Below are 17,190 nucleotides of genomic sequence, written 5' to 3'. Positions count from 1 at the left end.
TTTATGTCCCAAAGAAAACAGCGTTTCCAAGGAGGCCATGTATTAATTTAATTAATTTATTTCCTTTCAAGGAACTCAGGACATCTTACATATATCTCCTCCTGCTCTCATTCTTATTCTCACAACAACCCTGCAAGGTGGGTAAGGCTGAGAGGCTGTCACTTGCCCAAAGCCTCCCAGGGAGCTCCCTGGCTGAGTGGGGCCTAGAACCCCGATCGCCTGAGTCCCAGTCCCATGCCCTTCAGCACTGCACCAGTTGCAGTCCCGTCTTCCCACCATTCCCTGCCTTGGGCGGCTTCCAGAGCAGCAGGGAGGCATCATGCAGCTCTTCCAACTTTTCTCCTCAGGGGCTTAGCTGCAGTAAGAGAAGAGGCAGGAAAGTGGTGGGGAAACGCAGGAGAAGACCGTGGTGTTTGGATCCCTGTGCAATTCCATGAATGAGGCAGGGCCATCTCACCATCAAAGCACCCTTATCCTGCAGGAGACGGTTCCGTTCTGGGATTTGTCCTCACTTACTGGCAGACAGTCCCAGGATCTGTCCCTGGCATCCCCAGAGCAGGGAAACCCTCATTGCTGAAACCTTGGAGAGCTGTTGCCCGTCAGAGGCAACCATACTAAACTAGGTAGACCCAGCTTAGAAGCATGGGAGCATGTTTCTAACTCACCTACACAGTGTTGCAATTTTGCACATGCAATTCTGTTTCCCCCTTTTCTCTTTTGCTCCTTCCCTTACAAAGAAAAAGGCATTGGCAGCTGATGGCATCTACTCAAAATTCTAAGCTTGGTTAGCTTTGCATGACTGTTTTTTTGGGGAGAAAGGCAGAGAAGGAAAGTGAGCCAATTCGGGCAGGGTGATGTCATTTGGCAAGGAAATGCCAGCTGGGATGGGTGTGAGAAGAAACACAGCCAGTCAGCCTCTCAAGGGCCACCTGACACTTTGAAGGACCAAGAAAATTAAAAGCTATAAAACTGAAGCACTGTTTTTGTTTGCTTGCTTGCTTGTTTTTCTTCTTTGTCGGTTTCACTTCTTAGTCTCCAAGCTGCCTTACTGTCCAGAAGTCAACCACTTGGCTTTGGGTTTTGCCAGGCACAGCTGGAGGAGGGGAAAGTACAGATTTTTGCCATCTGAAAGGGATTTTCACCCACAATTGAACTACTAAGGGGACACTATATCCTGACCATTTAGTTTAAGGGATACTTATAAAATAAAACACTGAATTCAAGTCCATGGAATTCCTGGAAAACATCACTTTTGACAAAGTGATGGACCTAATGGTAAAAATTTTCTCTCTCAATCTCTGTCTCATACCACACCCCAATTCTTTTTATGCAGTAAAGTCGTGGGAGTTTGCTTTTCTGCCAGTTAACAAAATAGCCCAGAGCTTTCACAGGCTGGCCCCTCACTCACTCCCCCCACCAAATCAACCCCTGGGGACTTCCCCTACTTTGCTTGCTCTGGTCTCGGTTGCCCCATGGTGCCGTAGGCGGGATCTGAGCTCCCACAAACAGGTGTCTTCGAGCACTGGGAGCAACTGGAGGTGCAAGCGCTCTTGGATTGCCCGGGGCTGATCCTGCTGTGCCACAAGGGAAGCCCCACTTCTGGGCACTCAGCTCTGCCTGCTTCAAGCTGCCAGTTGCTGTGCACAATTGGCAATCACACAGTTTTGTCTGCTGAGCCAGCAGTGCAAACTCTTCCTACCATGAGAATTTGCTCCAGTGTAGAGATTTCTTAAGGATGCTGCTGTTTCTACATCTGCCAATTTTCAGGATAATTGCTTCACACTTTCCCCCTTCAACAGTTACTGTATCATTGACAGTGTGTCCTGTTCCCGAAGATGTAATTAGTTTCCTAATTTCAGAAATTGAGTTGAGAGCCTGGGGGTGGGCAGGGGGAGGAGATCACATTAGCTATGGCCTCTTCAAAATCAAGCTGAGGAAGAATTCACCTATCAGGTACTGTATTTCTAAGTATCTGCGACACTTTCTCAGGCACCAGAATGGCATGGGTCCCCTTCTCCCAGTGATGGCTGAAGCCCTAGTTCATTGCCCACAGTTTAGTATGGGTGAAGGTTGGAGAGAAGGCTGGCTTTCAATAGATACATTTTTGCAAGTTTAGAAAAGGAGAAAAAGCAAATCATGTAAGTTGGAAACTGCCCCAAGTATGACCGTAAGGCTTTTCAAGCCAAAGTTGGATTGTATGCATTGCATTTGTTTGCTTTTCATCTTTCCCTCATGCTGAAGCCCTTTTCTGGGAAAGGAGACATTTGATTTTTTTTGGGGGGGGGAGATGGGTCCAAAGCCATTTCCAACACTTTACCACCCCCCAGTTTGAGGCAGTTTTGCAGGAAAATGATGCAACAGTTCTTGACACCTTTGCATAGATGTACTTGGCTTAACACTGGCCTCCAAATATTAGTACAGAATTTTTCAGGTCTGTCACTCTAAACCCTGTGGCTCGAGATCTTGCTCTGTGCTGATTATTCCTCTTGCTTTCTAGACTGGGCAGGGAGACTGAGGCTGAGGACTTAGCAGCAAGAATGCTAAAAGTTTGTCCAAAGGACAGAATCTCTGCACAGGAGGCACTTCTTCATCACTTCTTCAGCCCTCTGCCCTCTCAGGTGTACCAGCTTTCTGATGGTATGTCATTCTCTCTTCTATTTCTCACTGCAAGATAGATCAATAGAGCTGTTTGTGTGCCAGGCACTGTGTAAACATACAGACATGCAGACACACAGAGATGCACAAGTTAGGCAGGCGCATTGTCTGAGAATGCACCCAGACAGCCAAATTTCCTTGCATGCAGAAAGCTGTAATGTCAGGCAAAATGTGGCTAGTGCCTCTGGAAATGTGCCTAGCTTTAGCAGAGAGTGCCTTTGTGTTTTAAAGCTAACCCCCATTACCATGAGAATCGAAAACATTTCAAAACAAGCTACAGCTGGGCTTTGCAAACAGGGGTGTAATATTCTTTGCTTGAGAAAGGAGCTTGTTGAGAGGTTTCAGGCTTCCCTTTTTGCCAGACCCCAGGTGGGGACCATTAAATGAGGACCTGCTTAGATTAGGATTCCAAACTATTTGAAAACTTCACTTTTGGTTCTGAGACATATCGTAAACAGAGCAAGTCATCTTTCTCAAATTGCCGTTCTCCTGACATGATGACAGCGAAACCATGTGTTTAAATCCAGAATTGGGCCAGTTCTGTAGAAAGGGTGGGGTGAGCATCCAATTTCAAGAGCAACAGGACAAGTGGGAAAGGTGTGCTAAACTGTACCTTACCTGCAATTACACATTCCCATAGTCTGTTTCTCTGGTGCTTTTCTTCTCTTGTCAGCTCTGAAATAGGAAGAAAACTTTCTAGAGAGAAAAGTGCTTAGGGGGAAAGAGGGGCCGCGGGATCATAAATGGACAGCAGAGAAGGGTTCTTTTCAGTCTCAGTACATTTGAATGCCAAGAAAGAGGGCACAAGCAGAGATTTCCATTATATTTGCACATGTGAATGTACATGTACACATGCACATTTAGAAATGATTACTTTAAATGGGAATAAAGTGCATCTCATGATGGTGTGGAAGACTGTGACCAGGTGACCTGCATTTTCTGCTAAGGCTGCTGCCCGTGAGATGCTTTTGGCCAACTTCAAGGTTCAGCTCTTGCTTCTTGGGGTTCTGTTTACTGACTTGAGCTGGACAGACCTTCAAACAGAGAGTGTCTTCAAAACAGGGGACAGACTTCTGGTTGCCCTTCAGGTAGAGGAGTATCTCCTGCCAAACAGGGCTTGTGGTCGCTTTTGGTCAACTTCTGTAATCCAGCCTCTTCTGCAATGGGCAGATCTCAGTTTCTAAGCGTATGGATTTGCTTTTGCTGTGTGCTGTCACGTTTGACCCTCAATGTGTGTGCGGGAGGGGTATGTGGAGAGCCCGAGAGAGCGAACGAGCAAGAGAAAGATCTGCATTCGTTTTCTGTCCGGCCATCCACAGAGCACAAATCTACTTTGACACTTTCAGAAAACTGAAAAGATGGAATCTCACAGGAGCCTGCCTTTGCCGGGGGATGGGGAGGCGAAGGAGGAGGGGGGAGGCCTCACAGCAGGGGGGAAGTTGACTTTTCTTTATACATATAGGTTTTTTTCCATGCAGAGTTTAAATTATGCCTGATAAAAGGCGTTTCGTGGATGTTTCAGTTCTTTCAAACCCTCCTGGCTTCCTCCCAATTAAATGAGGTTTGTCAAAGCCACAGGGCTCTGCTGCCGCCTGAGAGGCAGACAAGCACTTCCTGCAGTGACATCTCGAATCCCCGAGGGAGGAGATGAAAGTGCCCAAGCCAAAAGACAGGAAAAGAAGGAGGGGGGGATAGGTACAGAGACAGCACGGCAGAAGGAGAAAGGTGGGGAACAGGGGGGAGGCAACAGATTGGCACACAATATGTCACTCTCCAGGACAAGACTAATCATTTCCGTATGAGGAATGCATTCCCGGTCCCCCTGGACTGGTATATTAGTGTGTTTTTATGGCGGCTGATATTTCACTCCCGTTGCTGGCAGCCAGTAGTGGGGCCTCGTGGACAGGAAATGACATGACATTATCAAGGCAAAAATGTGTCAGGATGCAAATCAAAGCTCTTTAGGTAGAAGTAGTTACACTTTCTGATTCAGCAAGCTCATATTCATGAGAGACTCGCTCAGGTTGCTGCAGCGGCAGCAGCAATGTAATTTCAGGAAAATTCCCATGATCCTGGAAATCTGCACTTTCATTACAACATCAGGCATTTTGGGCTGCAGTGTTACTGGAACTAATTTGATCGTATCAGTTTAGCAAGCTGGATGCCATACGAACCCAAAAGATTCTGCCCATGGACCAGCTTTTCTCTACTCAAGAACCATTTTGAAGGAGGAGAGGGTAGAAAAATTAGCTTGTTTCTTCATCAAAAAGGGTAGGTTGGATTGCAAGGAGAGAAATGAAGGTATAAAAAACATTTCTACAGGAGAGTTATTACACAATCATTAAGGCTTGGACCACTCTTTCTCATAAATTGTTAGTGTGCTTATATCCACACAACATTCTCCAAAAGTTGCTTTTCTGAAAAGAGAACCTGTCTACTCATGAATGATTCAAAGAACAAAGATAGATAGAGAGGATATGGATATCAGTATAAAAAAACAGAATAGTAACCTTCCAGTGAGTATTAAAAGAATGCTAGTGGTCAAGTATTAACTGCATTATCCCATGACCTGGTTTGCACAAAATGTTAATCTATGGCTTATTTAATCCGGGGTTGTCTGACAGACAATTTGAACAAACCTCAGTTTGTGTTTTTCAGTCCCTGAATAGTTTCTCTCGTCCTTCATCTTGTCCTCCCAGTGCTTGAAATGTCTTTGCAGCACTGTAGTACTCGCATGCATAATAGGTGTGCGGAGGGAGTGTGGGTGTGTTATGTTTTGTTTACTACTCTTGCCCATCACATCTGCAGCTTGGCAAAAAAGCTCATGAACAATACATAGTTTGGGGTTCACACGTAATGTTAACTCATGGTTTAAACAACCCAGAGTTCACAACCCACAACCAATCATGGGTTCTCTTTCCAAACTGTTCATGATTAACAAACCATAGTTTGTGAGCACAGCTGGGTTCATACAACTAGAAACCCAGAATTCAGTAACCCATACAATGGGGATAGCTTTATATATGAATCCAGCTGAACTGAAGCCAGAGGAGGCTATTTGCCTGTGGTTCAACAAGGGAAGTGGGCAGGAGGTCTGTAATAAGAGTGTAATTTTAGTTTCACAGAAATCCTCCTTAGTTTCACAGAAATCAACTCTAGTCCAGCCATTCCTTCTTGTTTTTGGTAAGGGGTCATTTTAAATTCGTTTCTTCACATTTTCCGTTTGTGAAAACCACTCCTGGAGAGACTGAGACGTGATTGATTAAACACTTTGTAATTCAGGCCTTCCTATAGAAAATTGGTGTATGCATTTTTAACTATCCTATATATGAATAATTTCAACAAGGACTGATTGTAAAACAATCAACTTGTGTTGGCTTCAACATATAACTGGTGATCACAGCATTTAGTCAAGTGTGGTGCAGTGGACTCAGGAGATCTGGCTTGTAGTCCGCACATGGCCATGAATCTCACTAGGCGCCTTTGGGCCAGTCACCGAAATTCAGCCTAACCTGCTGCACAGGCTGTTTTGAGGAGAAAATGGAGAGGAGGAGGACTGTGTAATCCGCGGTAGGTTCTGCCACCCCCTCTGCATGCTCAAAAAGCTTTTGCAGTGTTGCCTATGTAGTATTATAGCCTCAGTAGCCTCATGAGTAGCCCATAGTTCTGAGTTTGCGTATAATCTCTGGTTTAAAGAAACCAGAGTTCACTGTCCGATAACAAACCATGCCAAGGTGATTCGTATGTGGGCAAAGTTGCCCGTGTGTAGACTGGCCTGTCACTTGCAAGCACAGGTGCTGAGGAGGGTGAGGTGCACACGGCTGCATGCACTGGGCCCATCCAGAGGCATCTGGTGTGATCGCAAGACCTTCTGGTCATACAGAAGTTTCCCTCTGGTTTCAGCCATCTGTGTCCAAGCCCTGCCATGCTCAACGGGAGTCGGTGTATGGGGGCAGGAGGGAGGTTTGGCCAGATGCTGAGGGCACTGACAATGTGTTCAGGCTGCAGAGCATGACTCAGGGTTGACTAAGAAATTCCTGGGGGGTGTTGCTCTGCAGAGTAGGCATGCAGAGGTGTTCCTTCCGGAGCGGAGCATCTCTTCCCACAATATCTGAAGTGAAAGCAATGATGGGCACCCCACGGGTCTGGATTGTGTTCCTGTGAATTGTGCTTCCCTTTGGGAGAAGCGTGCAGTGTCCTGTGGGGTTGTCGCCAGGGGAGGCCGGTGATTTTTGTCCTCCTTCCTGCTTTTTGGATTTCTTTTCTCCAGGCAGGCAACAGTCCAGAGAAGCCATGCTGGAACTGGAGAAGGTGTGGGATTTCTGGTCTCCTGGCCTCTCCCCTCCCCTCTCACCAGGACGCTTTCTTTCCCCTGGCCTTTGGCAACTTCTGGCAGCAGCGGCATGATGCTTTCTGCAGTGTCTGCAAGTGCTGGGCCGCCAGATCTCTGAATGTCCCTCCCATGATGGTAGCCATGTCGGTGGCCTCAAGAGGGAGACCCTGAACAGTGCCCTGTTCCCTGGGGCACTCTCCCAGTAACTATTAGCTTGCTTGCTGCACTTCTTTCAGCTACAGCTGGTGATCACCAGATACCGGCACCCTCAGAATGAACCAAATTATGAAATGGGGTCAGGAATTCTGCAGCGGTCTGTATTCCTGTTTTTAACGCTGCATTTTCTGGAGTGCGTGGGCTGCTGCTCTGTGGCAGCCCATGTGGTGGGCAAGCAAAACATCCCAGGTTCTGTCCCAGGACTCCGAGGTGGGAAGGAACCTTCCTGCAAATGCTGGAAACCCACCACCAAGCAACATCAACATGACTGGGCCAGGCGCACCTGGAATCTCCACCCTGCCATCGTTGGCCACAATCAGTGCCTGAGGCTGGCTGCCACCATTTCCCATACGATAGAGAAGATGCTGAAGACCAGATGCATTTACTCCACTTGGCAACCCTCGATCCAGTTCTGGACCGGACCACACGGGTGTGAGTATCTGCAGGTTCAGGGGTCACAAGGATCCCTTCAATCCCTTTCTGCCAGTTTTTCAAACTATAATTAATGTCTCACCCCCTGAGAATTCAAGCTGACCTCAAATGGTCTGCTCACCAGAGGAGTGGACTTTGATGCGACATTTCCTCCAGTAAAGACTGAATAAAACCCAAAGTACAGTCAGGCATCAGAGCACTTCTGTGCAGCAGAAACTGGGCCAGGCAAACTGCTGGGCTCATGAAGACATCCCTTGAGATTTGGAACCCTTTTGGCTAAAGCACACGCCAGGCCATTCCATAAAGGGAGGTGAAGGCCTTGCCTCCTGTGCACCCTCAACTGTGGCTGCCGCCGTTGGCTGCCTGAGTGTTTAGCACGGTGGGAGGGCAAAGCAGATGGGCTCCTGGAGTGGCTCCCCGGTGCAGCCGCAAAGCAGCAGGTGCCCTGGGGACCCCCATGGACCCACTCTTCCACTGCAGCAATGGCCACGTGGGGAAAACCAACTAGTGGGACTTCCTGGGGGCCACCCAGGCTCTCCTCAGGGCAAATGGTGGTCCCTCTGAAGAGCAGCATTGGCTGGAATGGCTCATCTAGGCCCTGATGGTTGGCTCTGAGGGGTCACTCCCTGAAGTCAGGCGTTCTGTGAGGAGGTGTCCTTGGATGTTGCTTGCACCTTGGGTGATCTGCTCCAGAGGAGGACCTTGCCGTCAGGCTGGGATGCCTGGATAGGCCTAGTTTGCCTTTTGGCTCCCCAACACGCACCTGAAACTTAAGCTCTTTTTTCTCATAGTCCACCTGCTTTGAACTGGCTTGCTCTTTTGAGCTATAGGTTTGAGTCTGCTAGAAAGTCAGTCCAGCCACTAAGTAATGTTATGGTAAGACCACTGACAAGTCCAGTGGAGGAGGGCATCACACCAAGCAAGAATCGCTCTCTGCTAAGGTGCCAACCTTACTGAACACAGGTAAGAGTTGGCTCATACCTTGTCCTCTCCCTAGTAATATCTGGGATGGCTGGAAAGCATGACAAGGATGTGGGGGGGGGGGGAGTGAGCCACCCCTGTTCCCCCCTCATCCCACACATTCCTTAATGCTTGGCAGGGGCATAAGGTACACCCCCATGGACATCTGCCTATTGGAAGCTTCCAGCAACCATGCTTATTGAAATGCGGATTCCATTTGTACTTATTATTTTGTGTACTTGCACCATCTCAGTCCGTTTGTATCTGATTTTGTCTGCAATGAGAGTATACAGCATACTTTGACTGGAGAGTACTTTTGATTGCTCTTGGATGAGCTACCCCACTTTAATGACACAAATGTGTCAAATGCATTTTGCAGGGTTTGTCACATTTGGGGAGAGCTCAGGATGGTGGGAGGGCAAAGCTGACGGAGGGACATTGTGTGTCCACAGGCAATGCACACACATGTACAGGCACTTCAGGTGGAGAACCTCAGAAAAACAAAGTTTGACACCCAGTTGATTTTTCCATGGAAGAGGGAGGACATTAATACTGAAAATGGGAATGTATGTTTTCTAGCTTTGGACTTTTTTATATAAGCCATAACTATTTTCAGTTTCATCACAGAAATGACATCTGAGCACTACATGAGGTTGCCTTTTCTGCTTTTTCACTACATGACTTCTAGGTGGCATTGTGGTATCATGGAATAGCACAAATACACATGTGGAAAAAGTGTCATCTTTTGCTTTAATGACACTTTTATACCACTCACCTAAAGCGCTCTTTACAACAGAAGTGAAACTGTTCATAACATCATCTAAAGAACCCCTGAACAACTGCAAGCAGGGGAAGATGAGTGCACAATAAATGCCCTCTTCAGAAAAGCTGTCTTGCTGTAATAATAGTTACCACCGATACAGTGCGATAGTGTGCCCAAAATATTTCATAGGCTGCTCTCAATTCTCCTTGTAATGTGCATGTAAAATAGATATACCCAAGTTGGAGGCATGGGAGGTGCAAGTGCAGGCCAAGTGCTTAAGATCGCTTGCTTTGGTGCTGGGGCTGTTGTACTTCACACAATGCAGCTACTGATGTTGAAATGGGAAAAGGAAGATCTGTGCAGGTACTTCTTGGCCCTTCTCCTTTGGGCTAAAGTCTCACCCCAAGCTGCCTGTGTGCATTTATTTTCCCCAGCAGGAAAAATGGGGAGGAGAGATTGTAAGCAGCAAAGAGCATGAAGGGGAATGGGCTAAGATAACCCTCTCCTCCCTGTGGGCGAACAGCAAAGTGCTGCCTCAAATGTGGTTGCTTTTTATAAGAGGAAAAACCTCCCCTGAAAGGAAGAGCTCAGCTATGTGGATTGTGTGGTTCCTCCTGAGCCTTGACGTGGTAGTTCATTGTAACATCCATCTACCCATTGTATTTCTTTTCTGGCAAGGAACTTAAGGTGGCTTACATAATCTTCCTCTTGATTTTATCCTTACAACCAGGCTGTGAGGTAGGGCAGGTGGTGAGGCAGTGTGACTGGGCCTAAGCCTCCCAGGGAGCTCCCTGGCTGAGTGGGGCCTAGAACCCCGATCGCCTGAGTCCCAGTCCCATGCCCTTCAGCACTGCACCAGTTGCAGTCCCGTCTTCCCGCCATTCCCTGCCTTGGGCGGCTTCCAGAGCAGCAGGGAGGCATCATGCAGCTCTTCCAACTTTTCTCCTCAGGGGCTTAGCTGCAGTAAGAGAAGAGGCAGGAAAGTGGTGGGGAAACGCAGGAGAGGACCGTGGTGTTTGGATCCCTGCGCAATTCCATGAATGAGGCAGGGCCATCTCACCATCAAAGCACCCTTATCCTGCAGGAGACGGTTCCGTTCTGGGATTTGTCCTCACTTACTGGCAGAGCTCCTGCTTCCCCTGCAGGCAACCCCAGGATCAGCCCCTGGCATAGAAGCCTGGAAGAGCAGGGTTGTAAAGGTTTGGGTTACTGAGCTTCTTGGCCAAGGGGAACTGGGACCCTGACTCCCACTCCGTCGCCCGAGCTGCTGGACTTCTCTGTCAGAGGCGAGCTCTCAAGTGGGGTCTCAAGTGGCTTTTGGAGCCCCATTTTAGCCATCATGCCGTGCTCCCTGAAAGAAACCACACCTGCTGGGGGTTCCCGAGGTGCATTCCCATCAGGGGAGATGGCAGATGGGCTGGCTTGCTGCCGGTGATGCTGTGGGCACACCCCACACCCTGCCACTCATGTCCATTGCTGAGTAGCCCAGATCCTCCTGCCACCCCCTGTGTATCAGTGGAGAAAAATGCTGGAGAGGCGAGGTTTCGCCAGGAACAAAAGTTTGCAAGTTAATGCTGGAGATGGTGACAAGCAAGCATCCACAAACTGAGAAACTCAATTAGTCTGAAGGACAACTATCTCATTATCTTCCCCCCAAAAATGCTCTATGTACAAATATAAAAATTTAAAACAAACTCTCTCTATTGACTGTCTGGATGATGGCATTTTCCTTCTCATTTTCTTTAAACATCCACTTTCATATTTATTTATTCTAAGCGCAAAGCAGCCGCGATAATTAGACTGTCAGATTCAGTAAGTTAATGAGGAGTCAGTGGAGTGGAAGCTTTTGCATTTGTTAAGATTGCTGAAGAAGAGAAGCTCTGAGCCTTTAGTTCACTCTGTCTTTTTGTCTCTCTCTCTCTCCCCCTCTCCCCCCCCCTCACTCTTTCTCTCTTTCCACCCCCTCACCCCTCCGCTGGGTGGGAGGAGGAGAGCTTGGCAGCACACAGAAAGATTTGAATCCTTTTGATTAGCAGCCTGCATTCCCACTACTGTTATGCCAAATTATTATTTTTTTCAGAGCTCCTGCCATTTTAAAAAAGAGAATTTCCAGATAAGACTTCTATAAGGCCAGGAACCCATGTTAGAGAATCCCAGCTGTACTGCTCTGTTCTGCATACACACAATCAAATGGGAAAGGGAAACTTGTGCAAGTTTTGGAACTGTTTTATAGCATGATATTAGGAAAATATTACTGTAGGATTCCTCCACATTCTGACTTGGAGGAGAGGGTAACCCAAAGCAGAATGACCTTGGAAGCTAAGCAGGGTGGCCCTGGTTAAAACCTGGATGAGTGACTTAAATACTGTGAACCACCCAGAGAACTTTGGCTATGGATGGTATAGAAATGTAATGTCATAATAATGCAATACTATTCTCGGAGGGCTACAGGGACTGAAACACAGGCAGAAATGATGCAACCTGGGTGCTCTCTCCACTGGCTTCACACAGTGTAAGCTGTGCGGAAAAGCAGAAGTGCAGCGAGTAGAAGTTGCCCCCTGAAATGTTCTGGTGGGCTGGTGAAGTGGCAATACGAGCAAACAAGCGGTGCCTCCAGGTGGAGGGCCCCTGGCATCACCCGTCAGACGGTATCGTGCAGTGATGCCATTCATGTCTCCCAGAGGTCAGGAAAAAGGTAGAAGTGGTGCTGCAACCTGGGAGGGAGAGTGTTACAAGTAGGAGACGATGCCCTCCGGGCCCCCTGTGCATTTTTGTGAATGAAACAAGGCTGTGGCCCTCGAAAGCTTCATCAGGAACCGCCCAGGATTGCAGTCGGGGACCAGCAACTCCAGTCACTTAAAGTTTCAAGCGTCAAAACAAACCACAGGTGAGGTCCATGGCAGTCGGCATCGTAGCTGGATCAGTGGTCCAAGGAAGGAGGGCTCGGGAGCAAGTAGCACGAGATAGACACAATAGGATAGAAATTCAGGCTGAAAGACAGCTTGAATGCCAAGTCAGGGCCAATTGTTGCTCTGGCAAAAGTCTGGGTTCAGATAACATGACTGAATTTGGGTTGTATGTGGATGGAATGTGGATTGTCACTGAACCATAAACGGTTGTTGAAATATGAATAATCCTGTTGTCTGAGCACAGCTGCTCTAACAAACCATGGTTGGATAAACAAGAACAACCCATGGAGAGAATCCATCATTTGTTGCTGTGCTGTGAACTAAGAGTTGTTCGTGTTTAACCAACCATAGTTTGTTAGAGAAGCTGTGTTCAGGCAAAAGGATTATTCATATTTCAACAACCGTTTATGGTCCAGTGACAATCCACATTCCAGCCTTACGTCCATTGTAGGGAAAAAAATGGAAAGGCTCATAATAGGGAGAGATCCAGTGATGCTAAGATAGGGAAGGGAGGCTGGTGGCCACACAACACAGCTTCCGCAAAAACAGGTCCTGCCAGACAAACCTTGTGGAACTCTATGACAATGTTTCAAGGTGGCTAGACGGAAGGGAAGCATGGAATGTGGTTTCCCTGCATTTCAGCAAGGCCTTTGACAAAGTGCCCCATGATATCCTGGTTGAGAAACAGTAGTTTTGGGATAGATCACTGCACTGTCCGATGGATTAGGGCATGGTTGACTGACCGAAAGCAGAGGGTAACCATTAGTGGGGAATCATCAGGATGGTGACCAGTGACAAGCGGGGTCCTCCAGAGCTCTGTCTGGGGCCGATCCTGTTTAATCTTTTCATCAACGACATGGAAGAAGGGGTGACCAGCCTGATGATCAAATTCTTACACGATACTAAAACCAGGGCAGTGGCCACAACTGAGGAGCAGGTACTCCAGATCCAAAAGGATCTGGACAGACAATAGAAGTGGGCAGGAGACAACAGGACGGCATTCAATGTGGATAAGTGCAAAGGTTAGGGACAAGTGGCTGGAGAGCAGCACTTGTGAAAGGGACCTCGAAGTGCTGGCTGACTGCAGGCTGAACATGAGTCAGCAGTGTGATGCGGTGGTCAAGAGGGCCAACGCCACCCTTGGTTGCATAGCCAGAAGTGTGACTTCTAGATCGAGAGAGGTATTACTACCACTCTATACAACTCTGGTGTGCCCACAACTGGAGTATTGTGTTCAGTTTGGGGCCCCTCATTACAGGAAGGATATTGCCAGGTTAGAATCAGTGCAGCGTAGGGCCACACAGTTGGTGGCCAGTTTGCAGGGGATGGGGTATGAGGCAAGACTGAGGGAACTGGGTCTCTTCAGCCTGGAGAAGGGGAGACTCAGAGGGGACCTGTTGGCGACATGCAGGTATGTGAGGGGATGTCACACAGAGGTGGGTAGAGACCTGTTCTCCCCTGCAGAGGAGGGCAGGACGCGCTCCAATGGAGTAAAGCTCAGGGAGCCAAGGTTCCATTTGGATGCCAGGAAGTACTTCTGACAGTTAGGACCCCGAGGGTATGGAATGGGCTTCCACAGGATGTGGTTGGAGCCCCATCGGTGAGAGTGTTCAAGGATAGGCTAGACATGCCCATGGTGGGCATGCTGTGAGCAGAGCCGGCTGGAGCTGGGGGTCAGACTAGATGGCCCGGGAGGCTCTGTTTCTATGTTAGATCATCTGAGTTCAGTCGATAATCCATGTTTCAACAAACCATGATTCAACCCAAAGCACACTCATCTCTCCCTCAGCCATGAACTGTGCGTTCTCATGTTCTCTGAATACAGTCTATGTCTGACCTAGGCATTTTTACCCATAGAACAGGCTCCATGTCCCATCAAGCAGTCATGGGCAGAGGTGACCTGTGGAAGGAAATGCTGCCATTCTGCTGCTGAAAACCTGGCAGCTTCATCTGATCTGCAGTTGGCTACTAGAGCCAAGGATGCAGATTCAGTAGCTTCTCCTGCCCTGGCATGATGGCAAGTGCTGGGCTCCTATTTCATTACGTTTCCGGGCTCACGAAGCCATATCAGCCTTGTCCACAATTAGAGCTGAGCACAAGTCAAATCCTTCACACAACTATTTTGAGAATATAAATAACAGATTCCTGACTCAGTTGCTTTGGAGTGCTTCTTGTAATGCCACCTTCTGCGTACTTGTTAAATTATGGGGATTTGTGATAACTAAAGATAGATGTGCATGGGAGCTTTGCCAATAAATCCATTTGCTTTTGGTTCACTATTAGAACTACATGTGGACATGCTTCTGTTAGTGTATTGTTCCTCTTATGAGCACTGATAATTTAGTGTTGAATTGCTATGGGAAGATCCAAGAACAATAGCTGGAGAGAGACAGTAAAGATATTTCAGGAACAGACTGCCTTATCCAAGAGGAAGCTTTTTCTATCTCCATGGGTAGGCAACATGCAGCCCTCCAGATAGTTTGACCTACAAATTGTCTCACCCCCCACCCTTGGCTAGGCTTGTTAGGTCTGGTAGGAGTCATTGCCTAAAACATCTCAAGCCACAAAGACCCCCTTTCTGAGAGTGGCAGCGCCTTTGCTGCAGGCACGTCGGAATAAAATTGTTGGTCTGGATCCATCCCAGTTGGGTTTCAGGCCTGGTCTGGGGATAGAATCACCATTGGTAGCCCTGATGGATTACTTGCTTTCAGAGAAGGATGGGGGCAGGGGTAGCCCTGCTACTTCTTGATTGCTCATTGCTTTTTGATATCGTTGATGAGATAGTCTCTTCCTGCTTTGGCTTCCTGAGATGTGAGTGGGAGGCAATTGGTCCTATGGCAGGGGAACTGTCAGCTTCCACAAGGAACCCTTTTGTCCCCATAGTTTTTAAAATTGATCTGATGCTGCTGGGAGCAGTGATCTGGAGATTAAGGGCAAGACGTCACCAGTATGTGGATGACACCTAGCTCTGTTTCTCAGTGCAGCTGGATCAGGAGAGGCTATGCAGGTTCCTCACCAAGGCCTGGCTGCAGTTATGGTTTGGATGAGGGCCAATACACAGAACTTGAATTCACTGGATGAGGGTCAATACACTGAATAAAGACAGGACCTTGTGCCGGGGGGCCAGCAGTTCCCCCATCTGCAGATTGGGCTGCTGGCCTGTCCTGGATAGAGTTGTCCTTCCCTGGAAGGGGCAGGTACATCATTTGAGGTTGGTTCTGGATCCATATAGTGGGCATGCACCCTTTGGAACACTCTTCCTCATGTAGTTTAGATGGCAAAGAACGTGGCATCTTCCAAATCCCTCCTGAAAGCATACGTGTTCACCCAGGCTTCCCCAGGATTATAATTAAATCAGTCATGCTGCCCCCATTTTGTGCTGCGCATGGATAACTCTGCATTTTGAGAACCAACACTGTTTTTAATATTGTGCTTGAAACATGATGTTAAATGTTTGTGTGTAAAATGGGTTTTATTCTACTTAAGCTTCCATATAGCCTGAAGTGCCTGAATCTGCCTTATCTTGGAAGTTGAGCCTGGTTTAGCCTGGTTTATCTTGGAGGTTAAGCATGGTCAGGCCTGGCTGAAACCTGGATGGGAGACTTAGATGTCATGGACTGCCCAAAGTGCTTCTACACTATGGGCAGTATAGAAATGTTGTGTGATGCTAATCATAAATAATATAAATGTCATAAATAAATGCATTGCACATTCCCGCCCTGGACTTATCCCAAAGAAGCATACGAAAGCTGCTGGTTGGCTTAGTTTTTTATTGTATGAGAAATATTACAAAAATGATGGTTTCTGCTAAACCTTTTTGCATAAGCATGGGGATACACTTGCTTCAAGCTATCTGGGGCCAGCCAGCAATGGAGAGACTTACTCTTAGGCGGAGGGGCATCACATATAAGTCGTCTCCCCACCCTCCAAAAGAAAGGGATGTTGCCACAGATTGGTTTGTGCACACACTCCCTTTTCTGGATGGCCAGACTGTGACTGATATGTTCTCCTTTCATGTTCCTTATAGCAGAGTCCCTCTTCCGAGCCCCTGGAGTGAAGCTGAAACCAGAAGCATGCGACCTCTTCACTCCATATAAGAAGAGCCAGCACCAGGTCGGCTCGAGCAAGTTTTGGTGAATGGAGCACAGGACGCGTGGGGGTGATGTGAGGAAAGAGGTGGCTGCTGCTTAATGGGACAATGGGGACAGCTGCTGAGACTCTCCATGTTAGGAAAGCACCTGGATTTACTCTCGAAACAGCAGTCACAGCAGAGAAACTTCTTATGGGCACAATTAGAAGGAACAAAACAAAATTAGAAGTGGCGCAAGTGGAATACTCTTGCTGAGGGACAGCACTGTGGCAGGCCTCTTCCCTTGGAGGTCTAAAACTCCTGGAAGCAAGTCCACAGCTCCCAGTGACACCTGGACCATTTGCCAGCCAAGAGTACCATCCTACGCAATGTTAAGAGGAAAGGGGCTGACACCTCCCAGCGCGGAGCATTCTGGGAATAGTAGGGCCTTCTTTCTGTCTACATGTGCATAGGATTGTGGCTTAAGTGTTGGCACAAGGTAATTTCTCCTTGGCCTTAAGAAGTTAGATGAGGTAGAACTTAACTCATACCAGGTGCAGTAGTCGTGGCAACACCCACAATGCTCAGCAGTTGTTTCAGCCAGGGACAAGACCGGGTTTTAGCAAATTAATTCAGGCCCAGTGAAAGCAAGATTTCTCCTCCTCTGTCTCCTCATACTCCTCCTCCTCCAAATAACAACATTTTTAGCACATTCACTGCACATGGCTACATAAACCAAATCTTTAGATTGTTTTTACGGACTTGCTTTAATCTGTAATTAGTTACTCTCAGATACATATTTAATCTGTGACACATTTATCCCATTGTACATGCTGGCAGAATCAGGTGAAGG

The 17,190-nt window shown here is 47.7% G+C and overlaps 1 protein-coding gene across 1 annotated transcript in view; it reads left to right on the top strand.

The window, feature by feature from the left end:
* CDK15 (cyclin dependent kinase 15) overlaps nucleotides 1-16,967 on the top strand; it is a 73,849-nt gene extending 56,882 nt beyond the window's left edge. Inside the window, exons 16-17 of the mRNA XM_044431717.1 lie at nucleotides 2,498-2,637; nucleotides 16,296-16,967. Of these exons, the coding sequence (XP_044287652.1) occupies nucleotides 2,498-2,637; nucleotides 16,296-16,405 (250 nt within the window). The 3' untranslated portion in view covers nucleotides 16,406-16,967. The remainder of the gene's footprint in view (nucleotides 1-2,497; nucleotides 2,638-16,295) is intronic.
* Nucleotides 16,968-17,190: the final 223 nt, after the last annotated feature.

Source organism: Varanus komodoensis, unplaced genomic scaffold, assembly GCF_004798865.1.
Source record: "Varanus komodoensis strain SLA01 unplaced genomic scaffold, ASM479886v1 scaffold23, whole genome shotgun sequence".
Lineage (NCBI taxonomy): Eukaryota > Metazoa > Chordata > Lepidosauria > Squamata > Varanidae > Varanus > Varanus komodoensis.
This window is presented reverse-complemented; position numbering and strand designations above follow the sequence as displayed.